General features: G+C 40.4%; 1 protein-coding gene across 1 annotated transcript in view; it reads right to left on the bottom strand.

Annotated features, from left to right (window-relative positions):
* Positions 1–22,247, bottom strand: part of LOC119414282 (receptor-type tyrosine-protein phosphatase mu) — a 203,234-nt gene that overhangs the window by 162,893 nt on the left and 18,094 nt on the right. Inside the window, exons 3-7 of the mRNA XM_037681376.1 lie at positions 21,892–22,166; positions 17,560–17,638; positions 14,411–14,526; positions 11,466–11,640; positions 2,752–3,045 (exon numbers count right to left, since the gene is read on the bottom strand). Coding sequence (XP_037537304.1) covers positions 2,752–3,045; positions 11,466–11,640; positions 14,411–14,526; positions 17,560–17,638; positions 21,892–22,166 — 939 coding nt within the window. The remainder of the gene's footprint in view (positions 1–2,751; positions 3,046–11,465; positions 11,641–14,410; positions 14,527–17,559; positions 17,639–21,891; positions 22,167–22,247) is intronic.

Raw genomic sequence — 22,247 nt, 5'->3', positions numbered from 1 at the left:
TTTTTGGGGTTAATGGTGGTGCATCTTTTTAATATTTCAAAAGTTTTGGAGCTGTAGGTCACCAACTTGACACAAAGGTCAACAGATCAAGGTTATAAAGTTAAAGAAGGACAACAGAGGAGTTACAACACCTTTAAGGACTCAATGGAATCATTGAAAAGGAGAATACAGTAGTCCCTCGATACTTCATGGTTCGACTTTTACGGACTCACTCTTTCGCGGGTTTTCAATGTAAGATTGTACACATTGTTTCCCGGTGGCCTGGCCGCTCAGTGATCCCTCCTTTCTCTTTCTGAGGCTGTCAGGTTCAGAAAGAGAAAGGAGGGGGCGGGGGTTGGGGTCTGTTTTTCCCCAACATTGCTGTGGGAGCTTCAGTGAGGCGGATGCTGGAGTGAATGGCATGGATTGTTTATTTAGAATAATCAAGCGTGACCTGAACCGAGCCAAACTGAATCGAGGTGATCCCGATGGCCAGTCTACCCCCAGGCGATGATTGGCTCAGTAACCGTAGCATCAGTCTGTTTGCTCTCTTTCTCTGTGCTCTTTTAGAGCATTTAAAGAGTTTAGAACATTGCAAGAGAGTGGAAAGAGTTTGTAAAGCCTTAAAGTATATATATATATATAAAATCTAAAATAAATTTAACGTCCCTACGTCGTGGATTTTCACCTGTCGCAAGGGTGTCTGGAATGTAACCCCAGCGATAAGCGAGGGACTACTGAATACATTTTTTAGAATGGCATTTGATTTATTTGCTTTCCTATAATTCTATTTTAGCTTATTTTATTTTATTGGTTTTATTTTCTTTTTGTCTTTATATGATTTGAATGTGATTTTTTTTTTTTATCTTAAAAGTCTCTTTCTGTTATCTCAGTTTTCCATACAAGCAGCCTCTGTTGACGCTACAGACCATCTCACCAGCATTTCTCAATGCAGAGATGTAGCTGGACTGTTCAGCAGATTTTAGATGTTTTTTATTTTTATTTTAATGATGCAAACAGAAGGAGGTGGAGAAGAGGTTAGCTCTGTAACTGCAGCAGCAGAGTCATGCTGCGCTCCTTACCGAGTCCCAGTTTGACAATAAAGGATCTTCATCCTGCCAGCCTGGGCTCAGAAGATCTGAAATGGTTTTGTAACAAGGTGCAGTTTTAAAGACATTTATATCTACTGTGTGTATATTAAACTGACAAACTTTATCCCAAACAGGGACATTTTTAAGATACAACAAATGAACAGAAATGTAAACATAAGCTGAAAAATAAGAGAAGAATTGCGTCTCCTGTTCTAAAATAATCAAGCTAAAGTAACTACCGTATTTTCCAGTGTATAAGACACAGTTTTATGCATAGATTTGTCAGTCCTGCGACTTATACACCCAAGCGACTTATATACGTTTTTTTTTCCATATTCATAACGCAATTTTTGACTGACGCTTTAAATTTCTAAAAACTGCAACAGCGAGTCCTCCCATGCGCGCTCGCTTCACTCAGCTGGTGCAGGCGGAGGAACACTGGAGAGCTAGCGGCTCCGGATGGATGGATGGTGCTGCGCCGCCCAGGTGGAATGAAGCTGTTTTGACCATTAAAGAGCATTTATTAACGAAAAGTTAAACTGAGGAACACCTTTGCTATAATGTCGAGCAACAAAACAATTGTTTTTAAGTGTTAATCTTGTTAAATTTCTAAGAACTGCAACAGCAAGGCGGAAGAACGCTGGAGAGCTAGCGACTCTGGCCGCGATGGATGGATGGCGCAGCACACCCCTGGTGAAATGAAGCTGTTTTGACCATTAGATAAACGCATAAATGCGACGGGTCAGCGGTGACGCATCATAAATGTGACTTATACACCGATATGTTTTTGATTCCTCTTCATGATGCTTTTTTTGACTGATGCGACTTAAACTCTGGAGCAATTTATATGCTGGAAAACATGGTAATCTGAATAGATTTTAGTTGTTTATGATTGAACCCTTTTATAAAAAAGGATTGGAATTTAGAAGAAAGGTACACCAACTGGGCACAATTAAATCTAGACAGCTGAAGATTAATGCATCAGACAGGTAAGACAGTTATTACAGTTTTCCAAAGCAGCCTTCGTCACACAACAAAAGCAGAAACTTAAAACACAATATTCTAGGATTTTATTCCTGTGGTTAACAAGAGAAATGTCTGAGTAATATGAGAAACTAGATTTAATCAATTTTGTTTTACGTCATGTTATAAAAGTCAGCCGATGCAAACGATTACACGACACATTTTACATTTTTTCTACTCTCATTGAAAATGGTGTAACTGTGGTGTAAGAAATTATCCTCAGGCTGAAGTCAATCACATTCTAACAACACCTCTGGCTAAAAAAACTTTACGTTTGAGGTCTCACCTAAACGGCAACATGAAACATTAATTATTAGTACTCTTCAAATTCACTACAGTTTAACGGTGCAGCAGTAAGTTGAATCAAAATCTTCACTTTTTTGTCCTGATTTGTTGAAAAACAAACTTCTTGTAGAACTCTGCGATCTCTGTGCTTTACTATTGACAATTTTTGAAAACACTATTAAATATAAATATCAAATGACTCGGTTTTTGTAAGACTTGCTGTCAGTTTCCACCCAAGGGCAGATGGGGGCTAAAATGTCATCACACTATCTGCTTGTAAATTAATGTATGCATTATAAGTTGGATTTAAAGATCACAAACAACAAATAAATAAATAAAAACTTATCTGAAGATCGCTCTGTTATGGTCTCACCTGCACACTTGGTTCTGGCTCTCAGAGGGGGGCCAGGAGCTCCGGTCCCTCCCTCCAGAGGTCTGGTCAGCAGAACACTGATCTCGTACTCGGTGTCTGGATCCAGGTGGCCGATCTTGTGTGTGGTCTTGTCTACGGGCTGCAGGTCATACATGGTCCCCGATACCGTACGGTACTCCACCTGTCGGTCAATGATTGGTCCATCCCCATTAATGGAGTTGGCGTTCAGCTGGATCCAAAGGTAGGTTGCTCCGACAGCAGTCAGCTGTGGGGGTGCAATAGGAACTGGAGGCTCTGGGAAAATAAAACAAACTATGATGGAGAAGCTCTTTCAAACAATCAACCAGATCAAAATTATCTTCAAGCTCACAAAGAACATCATACCCACTATAATTAAGATGTTTAAGAAGAGCCAATCAGTAGTTACAACTTAATGAACTGAATATATCTTTATCAGCAGTACACAGATGGCTCTACACAATTTTATAACGAGACAACTTGAAAAAGACGCGTAAGGCCAGTCAGACCTTGGCAAGCGCTGATCCCATTGAACAAAGTATTGATTTCAACCAGAAGGGTCCCATTGAAACATTCCAGGCGACTGACAACACTGTATTTGCCATCTCTATTGTCAGTGACGGTGCTGGTTTAATTTCTCATCTCATGACTGATTGTGAATTTTATTATTCCGTTTAAATGGACTGATGTGATAATAAACACAAACTCAAGTGTTTCTTTGAAAGAGAGTCTCTAGTGGCTGCTCAGCACTGTGTGTAGCAACTTGGCAAAGGTTAACAATAAATAAAGAACTCACATTATTTTCAATTATTTGAAAAAAAAAAGTAGAACGGTTGATGATGTAAGCATGACTCTGCTGTTTTTATTTCATTACTGCACAGCTGCACCTTCTAACAGACTGTTTAACTCAATGTAACTTACTGATATTGCGGACAATTTTCAAACAAGTTTCCCCAAAACCATCCCCTCCACCCCCAAAAATCCCTGTGACGTACAACTATGATGCAGAATGGACTGGTCCTGGATAGATACACAGTATTAAATTAGATTAGAACAGCGGTTCCCCAACTGAGAAGACTTGGACAAGAAGAATGGACAGGAAAACCTAGTATTTGTACTGAAAGTGTTTGGACAGGTTGAGGAACATAAAGGATAGCAAAGTTGTTATGTCCAAAACATGTACAGAAAGTGTGTGCAACTTCTCTTGGTTAGTTTCTATAGGACATTTGAAAAAATGTACAGTTTGGATGTACACCTGTATTGAATATATAAATTCAATAAAATTTGCAAATTAAAAAAAAAAGAGAACAGTGGTCCCCAACACTGGTCCTTGAGGAACACCATCCTGCATGTTTTAGTTGTTTTCTGGTTTTGGCATGCCTGATTGGAATGAACGAGTGATTAACAGGCTTCTGCAGAACTTGATGAAGTAATTAAATCACAGAATCTGGTGTGTTGGAGCAAGAAACAACTAAAACATGCAGGATGGTGTTCCTCAAGGACCAGGGTTGGGAACCACTGGATTAGAAGGATGTAGCTGATCAGTAGAGTTATGTCTTATATGTAAATTTATTCAACATTTTAAGTAAAAAAGTCCACTCATAGTATCCAAAGTATTAGAAAATTGCTGACTCCAGAACAAGTTTTGCTCACAGAGATGAACCAGCAACATAAACTAAGAAAAGCTTAATAAACAAACCATAATTAACAGACTCCATTCTCTTGTAAGAAATATAATTATCTTATCTGTCAATTTTCTTCCAACCTAGACAGACATCTCCATGACCCTGCAGCTCCTCCAGGGGGATCTCCAGACATTCCCAGGCCAGAGAGGAAATAATACCTTCAGCTATGTCTGGGTTTGCCTGGTCTTCTCCCTGTGAGATGTGCCTGGACAACTTACAGAAGGAAACATCCAGGAAGCATCCTAATCAGCTTCCTGAACCTTCTCAACTGGTTCCTTTTAATGTGAGGGAGTAGCTCTCCTCCGAGCCCCTTCCAATTGACTGAACCTTTTCTTTTATCTCCAAGGCTGAGCCCGGATACCCTACAGAGGAAGCTCATTTCACCTGTATCCAGGATCTGTCTTTTGGTCATTAAGCAAACCTCATGATCAAAGACTAGGGATGGACCAGAGACCAGTAAATCATGATATTTTCTCCATGCTGCCGAAATGCATGGACAAGACTCCCAGACATTTGAACTCCACCACTTGAGGCTAAAACTCATCCTCAATCAGGAAAGAACATTCCACCTTTTCTCGATTGAGAACTATTCCCTCACACTTGGCAGAGCTGTCTTTCATCCCTGCTGTGACTGAGTATAATGATGTTACGGCAAGTTATGGTAGCACGCTGTGATATTAATACTGCAGAATGTTTCACATCTAATTTTTACAATATAGCTGTTGAACATTTGTGGATTTATTATTTATCATTTTGTGCCATTTGAATTTCAGTATTAAACTAATATGTGTTTCTGGTGGCTTTCCGCAAACCAAACTGTCCAAGTGTCTGTAGTGAGAAACCTTCACACGTTGATGGAAAAAGTATGAAACTATAAAAGAAAGATATATTTTGAATGGAGCGAATAACATACCAACTTGTCCAATCTATTTCTCAGCCTTCTTACCCTTCAGTGAGTCTGTTTCAATTGTCAAATATATATATATATACTTTAAATGCATTTTTTAAAACAAATTCCTTTCTTTCGGATAAAGGTGATGCTATATGAAAGCCTTGAATATAACCTTATCGCTTTTATGTCACAATATTTGTCTAATCTTGCTTAAACCTTGAGCCTTTTCTCGTTTAATGAGGTTTCTTGAAATGTCAAACAAATTAGTTCTGCCTTGAGATATTTTTAGGATTGTTTTTTCAGACCGCATAGACAGGCGAGAAGGTGTTGCAGCAACATTTACATGATTTTCTGAGGAATGCAATAATAACTGCATCTCTTTGTGTACACAGTTTTTGTCTCCTTCGATAAGTGTCTAAGTATGACAGTTCCTGAAGATTCAAAGTTTTCTAACATATTTTTAAAAAAAATTCAACCATGTGCTATTTAGTTTAGAGTATCGTACATCAGAGAATCAGAGTTTCTTTATTTGTCATTCGCACCACATGTACAAAATTATGTACACAGGGTCCCAATTACATTCAACAATAAAATGTAATAAGAAAAAACAGTAATAAGATTTAAGATATGAACTAAGAAAAACATTAACTAAAAATACTCTAAACACTAATAGCATGAAAAAAATATGCAGAATGCCTAACTTGCAAGGACTCCTAAACAATCTGATCACGATGCATTTCAGGCTTTCCTGACGACCCCACCCAAAAAAAAACTTATTCAACAAGCAGCTAGCACCAGCAGCCAAAGAATCACTCAGGTATCTACAATTTTCATGTATCCCAACATTTAGACGTTGAGCAGTGATGCCATTAAGCTCTAAAGAACCCATAAGTACAAGAGGTGCACTGATGTCCTCCATCGTTGAGGGATTTTAATATTTCAATAGTAAATGTTTGTAGTTTTTGAGACTGGCGATTTTCAGGACTGGACTTGAACAGGGAATATAAGCAAACATTACTGTTTTTGGTGCACGATATTCAAGTAGGTAGGAGTTGCACTGTGTATAAGAAGAGAGGTAGTTTTTTGTGCATGTTCAAGGCAGTATAGAGTGACAGATGCTGCTGATTTGAAGAAGCAGTTGTATCCATGACCAATCACTTGAACAAACTAAGCTTTTATATATAAAAAGAAGAAAAAAGAAGAAAGTGCTATGTATTGTCATCATTGTATGTTCCCATAGAATGGCAACATTAGTTCTCTGCATTTAACCCATCACACGTGGGATACACCCAGGTGGAGCAGTGGGCAGCTATGCAAGCGCCCGGGGAGCAATTAGTTGTCTTGCTAAGGGACACTACGACATGTGGGAATGGCCGGGAGTCAAACCGTGACCTTCTGGTTCCAAGTCGGCTGCCCTACCTCTACCTCATACATAAAAACTAGAAAGCATAGTTTCGTTAAAATGATAGGTGTGGTCGGTTTTACATATGGCAGTGGCCATCTTGGATTTTGAAGTAGCCCGCAGTTTTTTATAGTGGCCTGTCTCACGCCTATGCAGCCACACACCAGCTTTACTCACTCAGCAGTTATCCAGCTTAGAAAATGTACATGTATACATTTAAGGTGTCAGCTATCTTGGGTTTTGATGTGGCAATACAGTTTTCCAAAGGAAACTTTCTTACGATATGTCTAGATGTAGCCACACACCAAAATGGAAGTCAGTTCTTCATTTATTTTTCAGGTTATCATCACAACATGCACAATGGACAGACGGCGGGTATTTCCAATTCCCTTTCTTTGCTCCATGGAGGGGGACAATGAACCTGACTGCCTTTCATGGAGCTGTTATGCAAAAGAACGATAAACTGTTGGTTCTTCAGCAGATGGTTACCTTACTCTGACCTCCATCCTACGTCCCTAAACTCCTTTTAATCCAAGCTTCCAGTGTTGCTAACAAACATCACCTAAAGCGAACCAGCTAATCCACCAGGTTTTCTTCTAGTCTGCGTGTTGGAGCCAGACAAGAAAATGAGGTGACCCAAAATCTGGGTTCCATCATTGTCTTGCTCCGATGGGCTTTCATGATCTCCTGTAACTTGAAAGGGGTTTAACTTAAGATTAATTTAAGTAACCGAAAACAGGTGCATAATAATGTTTTCTACTCTATGGTGGAACAACCCAGGCAAGCCTTGCAATTAAGGTTACCAGATTATTTGGACATGTTATCCAACCTACTCATTCTTCAATAACACTATGATGCTTTACACCAAATGTCCCTCAAAATATGAGAAATTTTCTTGCTGCTGACTCAGTCATGACTGGTTCACAAGGACCACGCAGCACAGAACTTGGCTAATTGATTTTTTAAAACAACTTTGTAAAAGCACTAGAAGAAGTAAGAGCTCCTCAGTGAGCAAACCTCTTTAGAGAACACAAGTTCATCACTGGATTTAATTGATGCCAATTATTGCTTTGCATTGATGCTGCCATCCTGGCGTATTTTGCTCTCATCACTGGGGACCACTTCTGAAAACTAAATCTAATCACAGCAAAAAGCTTTTTGTTTGACTATGCAAAGTTGCTGCTTTTAAAAAGAAACAGCGGCCAACTGTGTTGAAATAACTCCTGTAGGTGCAGTAATCCTCTGTTCAGCCTTAGCAGATGCGCCGCAAATAACAGATTGCTGGTGTGAACAACACTCAGGTTCTGAAACATTTCAGATTTTTAACAACACTTTTCTCAATGTTTAGGCCTCACTTGGCAGTTTCACAGCCGAGGGGCCCCGGAAAGGTCTTGGAGCCGAGATTGGAGTTAGCTGGAAGTGGTTGACACAGCGCAGATGACGGTGGCAAACCGTACGCGAGGGTCAGCGAGCAGCTGTTGTCATGATGTTGACCAGACAGGCGAATGGCACTGGCGACAGCTGTGTCTCGCTTCATCTGGCTGCCAAAATCGCTGTCACACTAATGCATGTGCATACACACGCGAGAAAAGATACTCACATACAGACATGCACCTGAACCTACAATTATACTAAAAGCCATCAGACTGGGATTCCAACTGACAGCCACAGCCATTATCCCCGATTTTATTCATACTATCAGGTAATAACATACTTATAGGTTTTTAAAGAGTGAATGGAAAACGTCTTACAAAGAACCTGAAGTTAACAACAAAACAAGTAATCTTGTTAAACCTAAATATATTAAATTTACAACAAACAGTTTTGGAAACTAAGAAGGCTTATTTTCATGACATTAGCTTGAGATAATAAGCTAATTATCTCATTAACTTGTGATAATAAAGCTCATTTTGTTATGATATTGGTTTAGTTATGTGCTTATCTTGAGATAGCGAAGTCACTTTTCTCAAGAAAGTTTCTTAGTTATTTAATTTAGAAAATTTGCTTGATCATAAGAACTAAAAATTATTTCGAAATAAATATAAAACAAAAACAGTATTCCATGATGAACTGCATTTTGCATGTCAAAGTTTTAAACAACGATTTTGTGCAATCTGTTAGCTAAAGATCTGGACTACACCTACCGTACATTTCGCTGTATAAGTCACAGTTTTTGCATAAATTAGCATGCCCTACGACTTATACAGCGAAGTTACTTGTTTATGTTTTTTTCTCCCATATTTATAACCCAATTATTGGCTGACGTCTGACGATTTCATTCATTCTGACATGGAAAATATTGAACACTTGAGTAATATGGCAAGCCAAGTGGCTCATTAATAGGTAAAAGTGACTATTAATGAGACACTTGGCTTGCCATACCAAGTCACCGTCATCTCGCTCCGGAACTCCTCGAGCAAACATCAAATCAGCTGCATTTTGCCGCACTGCCCAGGCGAAATGCAGCTGATTTGACCATTTAAGTGCATTTATTAAGGAAAATTTAAACTGAGACACACCTTTAATATAATGCCGAGCAAACAAAAAATTGTTTTAAGTGTTAATCTTGTTCAAGTCCTCCTGTGCACGCTCTCGCGGCCGCCATTTGGCAGCTAATCGATTTTTGGCACAACACCGGCCCACATTTCGATGGCACATAACAAACACGATGCGTCAGCGGTGACACACAATAAATGCGACCTATATGGCGAAGAGACATATTTATGTTTTTTTCCCACTTTATTAAACATATTTGGAATGATGCGACTTATACGGCGACAAGTACGGTAATTCTGGTTCTGTTCATGTAAAAATTACAGAGTTGCAGCTTTCTTAATGTTTAAGCAATAAGAAGCATTTTTTCCTATTATATTAGTTCTTAAAAATTGTTTTGTCTCTTCAGAGTTGCATGGATACAGAAGACACTTCCACACAAGTCCACAATTTGTTTGTAAGCACTTAGAGAGCAATAATAAAAGCCGCCACTCATCTCGGTTGTTAAATTAGTTAGACTTCACCGTTTATAAATCTATCTTTCATTTGCCTGTGACGTCCACCGAGGCCCTCATTACGTTGTGCGCTTTGTTAATTGGACTGCTGCGAGTAAAGAATTGATCTGCTCCTGATATGCGAAGAGGTGGACACGAGAAAATGAGGAGCACGACTGGCCGGACTTTGATTTTTGGTGGCTTTTCTCATTAGTGTCGACATGTCTGCAACCTTGACAACCTTGAGTTGGTCGCGTGGCTCAGAATACAAAGTCAGAGCTCAGCGAGGGCTTCAGGTGATTCTAACAAAAAAAAAAACAACTCTTGGTCATGGAGTAATTATCCTCCTTTCAAAACCACTGGCAGCACTGCAGGAGAGCTCATCAACACAGAGGGAAGCAGGGGTCTGGACCGGGCAAGCGCTCTGGAATACACACAACGTGCTTCATACTCGGGTGCGTAAATCTGACAGAACACTGGCATGAAAAGCAGAAGTGATTATCTGGGATAATCAAGCATTCATTCTCCTCCTGTTGAAGCAAAAGGCAGTGTATGATAATGAGGGGTGTGGAGGTGCGACTGTAGCCGGCTCATAATCCACAGAAATGCTACACGGTCACTCCTCCCAAAAAAAAAAATAAAATAAAATGAGCCCTGGATGCAGCGGACACATATTCTGGGAGGATTTACAACTCAGCCGCGGCGCTGCTTGTTTTATGACTCGTACGATAAGAGGAGATATTAGACTTTATGTGTGGCACTTCGTTGTGAAAAAGCCTTTTCTTCTTGAATGAGTCGCTTTATGTCAAAGTCACTAAGGTGTTCAATCAGTGCTGAATTTAAACCGAGATAAATTAAAAGCAATCACTATGAAACGGGCTGAGTTTTAAATATGTATGACCAAAGCACTTTATACCTAACTGGTTCTCCTTGTTTATCACAGTGAGATCAGGATGCCTGGTGAGCACGTGTAAGCGTGAGGACGTGCAAGTGATTTAGTTGCTGCATTTATGCACAAGTGTTGTTCTTGAGTGCCTCCAGTGCGTCAGTAAATTTTCTTTTGAGTACGCCGCTGAAGCCCACTGATACACTCGAGCTGGGAGACTTTATCTCCCTCTTACACTCGGCAGTGTCTGGACCCAGCCATTCTCGCATGATTGACAGAGCTCGATCTTGGACAGGCAGGATTAAACCTATCAATCACATAAAGCTTAGAGACAAAAAAAAAAAAAAAAAAGGAGGGGAGTATAAAAAAAATCCAGGCAGTAAATTCAATTGAGAGCACCGGGAGAAAATTGAGGTGAAGAAATATAGAAGGCCATTACCGGGCTATAGGGCTGTTGGAAAGGGAGGCCTTGCAAGATTTAGCTCCGGACGAGTCCATAAATTCATATCAAACGACTGAGGGAGTGAAATATCAGAGAGGTTACTGTAAACCCTGCTGCCTCTTGCCTTTGTGATCTTATAGTGGAGCTGCGTTCACTCAAGGACAGCCTTTAAAGGAGAAGTATTAAAGTCCTGTGGATAACAAATCAAACTAAAAAGCTTGTGTTTTCAGTAAGCCATTAGAGGATATTTTCAAAAAAAAAAAAAAAAAATCATGCTGCATTTCCAGTTTATCTCTTCTCCTGCATGGAGGTCATACGGATGGAAAAGAGCTCAGCTTGTTGTGCCATTTTCACTCAAGTGCATCCGTTTGTGTTTCTTTCTGCTTTGGAACAAATACTCACGTTTTATGGTGAGTTCTCCATAATTGGACACTCCAACTCCTTTGTCCGAGTGGACAATGCAGCGGTAGCGGCCCGAGTCGCCCTTGGTTGTGTTCTCCACGTCGAAAGTGCCTATGAAGCGACGGTTGTTCCAAGGTTTAGTGGTTTTCATCGGGGCCTCCCGTCCACCGATGCCCTGTTTGGAACAAACGGGAAAGCTTCGATAAGAAAAATGGCCCGACCTTGTGGGTTTTTAGAAACTCTGGTACTTTTTGTCTGCTCTTCTGACTGTTTGCATGTGTCCTACGGTTCCCATCGGTCACTGATTGTAAGAACGCATTTATCACACAGGAATGCACACACACACTTGCACATACACACTGTGGGCTCTCCCCAGCTGTCACCCCTCGCAGCAGGCAGATGGGGGACATTTGTTCATTAGAAATATTTCTTCATTACTGTCATCGGGGGACTTCACTTAATGTTTGTTTTCCAGCTCCTGTGCTAATGAGGATGTGTTTGTTAAAATGATGGAGTACCTGGCAGAAGACCTTTACCCGGCGTCACGCTCGCACTGATCACATGTGTGACAGCGTGCTTAGCAGCCGAGCCAGCAGGGTTATGTTGCCAGATGCACTACCTTCGCTGCTCAGAACAAGGTCAATTCAAGACTGCTGCGCAGCTCTGTGCTGCCGGATATAGTGTGCAGGATCCACACGGAGCCAGCATCTATTTAGGTTAAGACTGTGCTGCTGTGATCAGAAACAACCATAATCCCCTTCCTCTCCACTGCATGGGTCTGTAGGAAGCTGGTGAACAGGTAAAATTCTCACTATAGTGGTTCCCACCCTTAGATGTGAGCTTGTATTTTTAATAGCTTGAAACACAACCAACGTGTCAGAAGATGTGTAAAAAAATACTTTGCTATATGTTTGACATTTTGTCTCTTAATGCATAGCTTTAATATCCTGATAACACACTTTTGAGGTTAATTGCATTACATTTTAGTTCAAGACAGGTTCATATACGATTTAATCCAAAGTACTATTTCAACAAAAGGATTCAAACGGTCATGATTTAAAGTAGATACAGTGCTAACATACAGTATGCTCTATTTGCTTTTTCCCCATTTGCTGAAAAGTTGCATTTTTGGACATGAAAGGTGTACCCCAGGAGTCCAGGACTGAAGTTTTGACTACCGTATTTTTCATCCTATAAGTCGCAGTATTTTGCATAATTTGCATGCCCTGTGACGTATTTATGGACTTTTTCCCATAATTATGAATCAATTTTGGGCTGAGATATGACCGTTTTCATTAATTCTGACGGTGACGCAACTGGTAGAGCTGCTGCCTCTCAACGAGCAGGTCCCTAGTTCAAATCCCGGTGCGGGGGCCTTTCTGGGTGGAGTTTGCATGCTCTCTCTGTGCATGCGTGGGTTTTCTCCGGGTACTCCGGTTTCCTCCCACACAAAAACATGCCTGTTAGGCTGACTGGTAACTCTAAATGGTCCCTAGGTGTGAGTGACAGAGTGAATGGTTGTTTGTCTCTATGTGTCTCTGTGATGGACTTGCGACCTGTCCAGGGTGTACCCCGCCACTTGTTGCACAGTGATTGCTGGATATGGGCACCGGCGACCCCCGTGATCCAAAATGGAAGAAGCGGGTAAAAGATAATGGAGCAATGAAAATATTTAACACTACCATTTTAAGCCACTAGATGGCAGTTGAGTAGTATGACATGCTGTTGTGTCATATAATAGGTAAAAGGGGCTATTTGTGATACAATCGGCTTGCCGTATTCTGCCACCATCGTCTGCCTGGAGCAACCGTCAAATCGGCTTCATGTGCCACCCCGGCGAAATGCAGCTAATTTGACCATCGAAGTGTATTTTTTTAATAAAAGTTCAACTGAGACACACATTTACCATAAAGTCGAGCAAACAAACAATTGTTTTAGGTGCTTATCTTGTTAAATTTTGAAGAAATGCACAGCGAGTCGTCCCTCTGCGCGTTCATGTTTCCATGTATCTGCTTTTGAAAATGAGGCTGATTGGAACCCATTAATGCAGCTGATTGTCAAAGTGCATTTATTAAAGAAAAGTTACAGAGACACACCTTTGCTATAATGTTGAGCAAACAAATAATTGTTTTTAAGTGCATCTTGTTAAATTCTTGTTAAAGTTCTCCCGTGCACGCCCCCACAGCAGCCATTTGGCACAACACTGGCCCACATTTCCGGATTGTCAGCGGTGACGCGTAACAAACGCGACGTGTCAGCGGTGATGCATAATAGATGCAACGTATACAGCAAAGTGATGTATTTATGGATTTGTCCAATTTATTAGACATATTTGGACTGATGCGACTTATAGGGCGGAGCAACGTGCACAGCAGAAAATACAGTAAATGTATTAAAAATACTTGCAAGGAGAGAAAGAGGCTGTCACATCAAAATGAACGTCACCCTCCAAAATCCAACAAAGTGTCGTCTTTACAATGACACGTGCAAAAAACTACCAATCAGCACGGAAACACAAACATTTATAGATTCCTGCATCCAAGAAGGAGGACGTTCTCCCCCATCAGTTTCTACTGTACTTTACAACCAGCTGGCTGACACACTTATAGTTTTGGTTTCTTGGCTGAAAAGTAGCTTTTTATTTAATTAATGGAAATGTAAAGGAAAATTAAGACAAAATACAATGACAGTGGTGTTTTTCTAGCACCTGTAGACTTAAAAAGTTTAAATTATGGTAGTAGTAAAACACAATGACAACAGGAAAAATGGGACATAGGATACAATATACACAATTCTATCCAAAGGTATCTGTCTGGCAGCAATAGCATTTTAAAAAGTCAGTAAAACATTTTAAAATCTCAAGAGTCCACTTATAATCCAATTTTTTTATAATCTGCTACAGTCTTTGAAGAAAACTGGGAGCAAAAAAAGAGAAACCGACTCACCTGGAGCCACAAACGAAAGTTGTCTCTCTTGCGTCCGTTGACAGTACAATGAAAAGATGCCGTCTGCCCAGCGTTGACCTCCACTCCCTTTATAGTCAGAAAGTGTGGCGTATTCACTACAGAAAAGGCAGATGTTCATATAATGAGGTTACATGCTGAGAGGAGAAGTGAACCTAAGAAGAGTTGAGACTTTATCAGATCTAATTGCCATAATTGGTTGTTTGAGTCTCCATGTCATGCCTATATCAAGACTAAGATTTTATAGTTTTGTTTCCCTGAATGCAAACGTTACCCACTTTGAAATGATCCAACTTGAATCTGTAAAACCAGGGATCTTGGAAGTCTAATCTCGAAGGCTCAAAATGCTGAAAGCCGCCAGCACATTGTAAAAAACATTCCATAATAAAACCCCATTAAAATAAGATACTAAAGCTATGCAGCCCTGGCTTCTTTTCATCTTGTATTTACATCCGTTCTGTGACTTGGAACATTTCTCAATAAGCATTATTCTTTTCAATTTGAGCTCAGCATCAGTCAGTTCACAAATTGGGATAGTTCACAAAAAAGTAACTTATTTAGAACATTTTTGATTAGCACCGCTATTCTGCAAAGAAAAATAGGGCAATTCAGTGGAGCGACCTTGATTCAAAACATAACAAATCCCCGAAGACTTGGCAAAAGCTAATTCTATCACTTTCATCATCAACACTTTCACTTCTACTTAATATTTTATAACCTTCCTGTTGAACTACACTTTCTTTTTAGCTCTGCCTCGTCAATCCATTTTGTACCAAAACGTCAAATCTATGTCCTCTTTAACGCCGGGAGGAGACGGGGACCACCCAGTGGCATAATTACACCTCCGAGCTGGATATCTGATGCGATCAGATGAACAGAAAAGGAATTGGCCGTGCTTCACTGACAAGTCGCTCTCATCACTTCGCTTATCACTCAAAGAAGCCCGATTGCAATTGAGTAAGATCATTGATCTGCTCACACGTACGCATTTGAACGCCGGCCACGTCGCAAGGTCTCATCGATTTGCTGGATTGCATTTATGTGCCGCGCACATCGACATGAATCCATCTTATTGACACAACATTTGTAGGAATTCAGCTGCTTTCAAATGGTTAGCAGGTCATTAGTGGCTCCCTAAATGAAGGCTGATACTTCAGCTACGATGGGGAGAGTAAAGCATGAATGAATTGACGAGAATCATTGAGGTATTGATTTAAACTTAAGAACGTGAAAACCTCTCCGTATTAACGTGAACACAACTAGCGAGACTTTTTGGACTGAAAAGAAAAGAGGTGATGAGATCCTTTACTGATTTAAGGCATATCGTTCACTGAAGGAATGCACATCCAGTTTTAGCTCTGTATGTAGAACTGACTGAGTTATGGACATTTTTGCCAATATGCTGGAAGTGACTCTCAGCTTCAACTACAGCAGTCTGAGCACATTTGTAAAAATAACTAAATTAAAGCATTTTTTTTTTTTTGTGTTTATTTTTTAAAGTCAGTTAGCTGTAGCATCTCTTCATTTGGGTTGGCTCCACTGGTTAATCAGCTGAATCAGTTGCGTTGGGGATTGGTCTCAGCTACTAATTCAGTAGTCCTTTGTTTATCGCGGAGTTTAATTCAATTTCAATTCAGTTTATTTATATAGCGCCATATCACAACAAATTTGTCTCAGGGCACTTTACAGGAACGTTCACATCCATAAAAACGCCAATTAGTAAAGTTCTCTATCTAAGGATGCCAGCAGACATGTTGAATCTTCACTTGATCGCAGTCTCCCATCCTGAGCTAGCACAATGGCAACAGTGGAAAGGAAAAACTTCCTTTTAACAGGAAGAAACCTCCAGCAGAACCAGGCGCAGGACAAGCGGCCGTCTGCTTTGACCAGTTGGTTTAGGGGACCACGCCCCCACGATGAGTGAAAACCACAAGAGATACAGTAGTCCATGTTCAAGTTCCACTCCCAATCTCCCTCCTGTAAATAGACAATTTAAATACTGTAATATTTTAAATAAACAATCCATATTTAAAATATTGCAGTATTTAAATTTAAATTGTAGAGAAATGACGCAGCAGGACAGCAAAGGGTTAACCCTTCACACAGCTGATGCAGCACGGAGCAGAAATGTACTTCTTGATCAATTACACTGTAACAACTGAACATAGAAGTTCTAAAATAATGAAAAAAAATAACTTTTAACACTTTTATATTATGCAATTATGACGATTTTACGATGTGACATACTTTGAATTTTAAGTTGGAAGACAAAAGTCGATCGGTGCAGCTGGACAGCAAAGGGTTAACCCTTCATGAAGCCCCTGCAGCTGGAGGAGAAATGTGGGCGTGGCAAAGAGCCGCAGGTGGCAGAGAGCGGAGATCATGACAGGCTGCAGCAGGAGCTTCTCCCTGCACCAAATGATTTAGCAGGTGCTAAATCATATAAATATTTTATTTTAAATAAAGAATCCATGCCGCTCGTATGACTCATCCATCAATCAGCCGATTGTGTGTCACGTCCACTCTTACTACGAAAAACTGCAAAAGTCAAACCGTGAAGTAGTGAGCCCTACTGTACACCAAATCTTTGGAAAATGTCTGTAAAATCTACATTATAACCATGTTTATGTTTTTGAAGGTCAGTTGGCCGTGGAGGCCATCTTGCATCAGACTGTCTCCAAATGTTAATCAGTGGAAAATGTACATCCAAGGATTACTTTCTGGAAATGTCTTTATAATCTATCTAGCGATTCAGACGATATTTTGCCAACAAAGAAACACAAACAGGACCAAAAGTTTATCTCCTGACTTTTTTTATTTCAGTGATAAAAATATTAACATTAAAAGGAAGGAGAAAATAGAGAGCAACACGTTGCATGGTGGGATTTATTCGTTTTGGGGACTATTTGTTTACAGCCAATCCAACAATATATCATATACACACTTCTGCATGTCAGCTATTGGCTTATAAATCTTAAGGGACGACTGAGAGTAGCAAATTCTCTGAAGGCCTTTTTTTTTGACTGGGAGGCCTTGAACACAACAGTGGTACACGTATTTTGACGGGTGTCATGGAAAGGACAATGTCGGTTTGATGATATTCTTTTATAGCAAAGGGAAAATAGACTTACTGCACTGGTGGCCTTGGACCACAACGTCTTTGATGGCCAGCAAGCCACGCTGCCCCGAGGTTATGACTTCAAACACAATCTGAGGAGGAGAAAGGAAACTCATAACACCGGTGATGAACGGGCACGTGTCTTCAAAAGGCACCTGAGCGCAGATGGGTGCAAGTCCAGCGCTTGCTAACACTCCGTGTTCCTTCACAGGGCTGCAGCTGGTGACACAGCTGCAGGCCACAGACATTATTCCTACAATGTGTCACAGCTGACAGGTGTTATGACATGCACGTGTTAAATTAGGTTGGAGCCCAGTGATGATTAGCACACAGTTCCTGATAAAGTACGAGAGGCAACGAGAAAAGATCAAGAAAGTTCTCGCGTCTCTTTAGCAAACCATTTGATTTCTGCTTGTTTTGCATGAAATTTTGACTTTTTAAAGAAAAACTGCGGCAAAACAATGCTTTTATCAAAATGTATGCTGGAAACCCTTTTCAGATCGATCAGTGTTTACCATAAAGTTACATCAGAATTTGCAAAATCAATAACCAACTATCTTAAGGTTTTACATTGTACTGACTCCTTTGAGTTTTGTCATTTTAATAATTTAAATGAATGTAAAAAACAACATATTGTTGCATTCCCAGTTCCATTGGCGACATTATGTAAAATGCAAACAAAAACCAAAGGCAATAATTGTAAATCTCAAGTTTAGATCAATAAACTCTCCGAATAAACTATTAGACCTCAAATTTTTCTACGTTAAATTTAAAAAGCTATTAAATCGCTAAAGGATCTAACACTTTAAACTCACATCTTGTCTGTTTTATATAAAAATAACTCATGTCGCCTTTCTCTGAGTCTCGAGTTATTTAGCGGTTCTGCCTCCTGCTCCCTTTGAAAAGATAATCTTTTTTTTTTTTAAAGTGCAACTGTGCTGTGCGTGACTAAATTTGACCCTATTTTAAGGGCCAAGTTCAGTAGCAAAACAAATGTTCCTGAGAGAGGGAGTGTCCTCAGAGAATGTCAGAGTTATGTTCTCCTCGGTCTGCAGTGTGATAAAAAAGGAAACAGAATGCCGGTCCCTTCCCAAACCCAGGGTGTGGTGCGGAGACCAATTACACCACACGCGCTGCAGCAACACATGTTTTGAATGCCATTATTCTCGAAATATAAACTTGTAGCATCCATCGCCTTCTATATATTAATGGTTATGACCAATTTAGAGTTCACACACAAACATATGTCCTGCTGGACCCACACTGGGATTCTTTTAGCAGCTCAGGAATGTGAAGGCAGAGATAGTTGCCATTGTCATCTGGGAGACGAGACGTCTTCACATTTCTAATTATAAATTTCTTTTTTTTTTTTGTCCCCCTGAAGTATGAAAGTGAAGGCTTGGGTGCAAATTATGGCCTCATTAAGGGCTAATTTGAAGGAAATTAAAAGGCCAACCACTCTATATTGCCACCAGACAAATGAACTGGCCCCCGCACTCTAATTGAAATCCTTTGTTTGTGCAACAGACATCAGTCAGCCTGCCTAATAGCTGTGATATAATTGATTCCAGCATCAATAATAGTGCAGCGCATAATTGGGTCTGACCCGCACTGAAAATATTCACAAGGGGGCAAAGCTGTTGATGTCGCTGGAAAGTTCATCGTTCTCATTTGTCAGAGAGCCGGACAGTAAACCCAGCGTTTAGTGTCTCCCTCACGGTCCCTTTGGGACGGCATTACAGGAGGACTGATTAATTCAGTCATGAACTACTTCTGTATTAAACTTGATACAGATTAGCACATTTTATAGACATTGTTGAGTGTTCTAAATCATATGTGCTCATTATCATAAAATTCCTGTTTTTTTTTTTTTTGTTCTACCAAATGTTCAGCAGCTTTGGAATCATATGACAATCTCTATAAAATGTCTATGGATAGCCTGACAGAGGAGTAATTATCAAAGGCACAAAAGGCTGGAATGATGCCTAAAAACCTTACCAGTAATTAAAAAATAATTTCCATGTATCAGGTGGCTTCCCTTTGACAATTTCCTAGGTTGCTATGCAATTAAAGATACCTATAATTAGTGCCATGTTGTTAATTAGCAACAATTTTAAGCATTGGTGTCCTTTCTTGACAGAATGTTGCTAAGATCATTAGCATCCTCACAATTACCCATGATGTCGATTGGGGTGTGCAACAATTACAAACGAAAGCAGATCTTCCACTTGGGGTTTGAAAGGCAGCAGATGTTGCAAATTCTCCTGAACATGCAGTCAAACATAGCTGGTCTATAAACAACTTGAACTACGTGCGTACAGATTTGTTAAAACATAATTCAACTTGTGGAAAATTTCACGAGTTGTTAATTGGATTGGTTTGTCAGATTAAAACCATGAGCTGAGGTCTAAACATCTGCGAAGGTTGAGCAAAATGTTTTGAAAACGTAAGTGAGATGGCAACACAACTTAAAGTTGCTTTATGTGTGACTGAGGGGAACTACTTGTAAGTCAAATTTGTAAATTTACAAATTTACAGTTGCAGCGTTACTCAATTCATAGTGTTTGTGTCCAAGCAAACCATAGAGTATTGTGCCCACCATTATGAGCAGGTATTAAAAAAAAAAATCATGGCCTATTTTGGCGTGTACTTCTCACAAAACTATATTCTAGACTGTGCACAGTATTTTGTTGACCCTCTATGCCCACATTGTTCGGCCCACTTTGTATCCATCTTGTAAAGATCTCCTCACATTTATGATTTTAATCTACTGTAAAATGAATGAGCATAACAAGATCATCAGCATATTTTTAGACCTGGACAATTGTGGCTGTGGTTCCAGATGTTTTCTGTCAATTGGAAGCTCTGTGCAGGTGTTGAAATACATCTCTAGCCCTCAGAAATTTATGGAAAATGGATTGAGGAGGGCAGCATGGTGGCACAGTTCGTAGAGTTGCTGCTGAAGGTTGCCAGATGGAATCCCGGCCGGGGGAAGGTGGGGGGAGTATTCTGGGTGGAGTTTGCATGTTCTCTCAGTGCATGCATGGGTTTTCTCCAGTTTCTTCCCATATACCAAAAACAATGCATGTTAGGCTAATTGGCAACTGAATTATCCCTAGGTGTGTGGGTGAATGGTTGTTTATCTTTATGTGTCCCTGTGATGGACTGGAGACCTGTCCAGGGTGTCCCCCGCCTCTCGCACAGTGACTGCTGGACATGGGCACCAGTGACCCCCGCGACTCAGAAAGGAAGAAGCGGGTTAAGATAATGGATGTATGTATGGATGTATGGATGCATGTATGCAAGTATGTATGTATGTGTGTATGTATTTATGTATGTATGTATGTATGGATATGGATGGATTGAGGAGCTTTAAGATTATTTTGAGACACCTGCAGTGGCTGACTGTTTTAAGAAAAATAATTTTTGAACTAACCTAAATTCAAACTACAAGCATCTGCAAAATTGAGAACCCCAGACATTCGGAGACATTTTTAAAACTCCCTTGCAAATGATGTTTGGCAACGAGTCACCAACCACAGCATGCCAGTGAGATAATAGCTTTAGCCACATATATCCATCTGAATGTATGAATTCAACAACATGCGCTTTACAACACTATTTTGGTTTAACCCATCTAAACCAGCCTGAAACGTTGGACCAGACTGGCTTTATACAATAACACAAGCTCACATCCTGTCAACAGCTAGCATTCATCATTACTGTTACCTTCCATTTCTTTTCCCATTTCCTCCAAGTAACTCTCGTTAAACTTTCTACACCACATTCAGCTGAGAGAATCTCAGTGGTGTCCCTTGTTAACTAAGTTATCAGAGCGACCATGGAGGACAACTCGCCTCAGCCCCACTGTGGACCAGCTCTGCCAGGCCTTAATGAAATAATACACGAGGGGACCTGCTCCCAATGGGAGGTTAAGGGGTCTCTCTGCATCAATTAACATTTGGTGGACTTGTGGAACAAACCATTCGAAGACTAATAGGCAGGCAAGTGTGAAATCACCTTGCCCCAGCCAGCAGTCATGTGCATTGGTAAGTGAAAATGAGTTTTCAGAATTGGAAAAAGAGAAGTGGTTTTAGATTGAAGGGAGCGAGAACAGATCACCATGGATACGGAGGCAGCCACAAAAATCAATAATCCTAGGTGTTTTCTATGGGCTTTTGTGCCATTGTTTAGAGCTTCTCAAATAATAATTTTGTCTTGTTGCAGCCAGCATAAATGCTTTAATGACTTCAGATAAACTATTATTGGCTCTTTCTAACGAGCAGCCTGTTTCTTTAGCGATATCGTACAATAGGATAGCTTAACTGGGCCAATCTTTTATCACCTGGTAGAAGTTGGGCCAATAGGTGCTGATGGCCAGCTCAACCTGCCCCCAGGAGCGGGAGGCTGGACCTGAAACGTTCCACACAGGCATCCCCATGGGACTGTTGTTCTCTTTGATGTAAACATTCAGGTGACCCGGGTGGCTGTTGTCTCTTCCGCCGATGTAGTAATGGAAAATAACGCAGTGCGTGTCGTTCTCCTTCAGCTGAGGTGTCAGCAGTAAAGCCTTCTGCCCCGCAAAGCGTCCCGATGTGTTCACCATCACAAACCCAGGCCCTGGAACATCAGAAAGAAAAGTTGGGATCAGCTGTTAGTTTCAGTCCATCAGGTAAACAGATTTTTAGTAACAGGCTAAAA

This window comes from Nematolebias whitei, chromosome 9, assembly GCF_014905685.2.
Source record: "Nematolebias whitei isolate Nwh7 chromosome 9, NemWhi1, whole genome shotgun sequence".
NCBI classification, from domain to species: Eukaryota; Metazoa; Chordata; class Actinopteri; order Cyprinodontiformes; family Rivulidae; genus Nematolebias; species Nematolebias whitei.
Note: the sequence above shows the minus strand (reverse complement) of the source record. Positions and strands in the feature narration are given on the sequence as shown.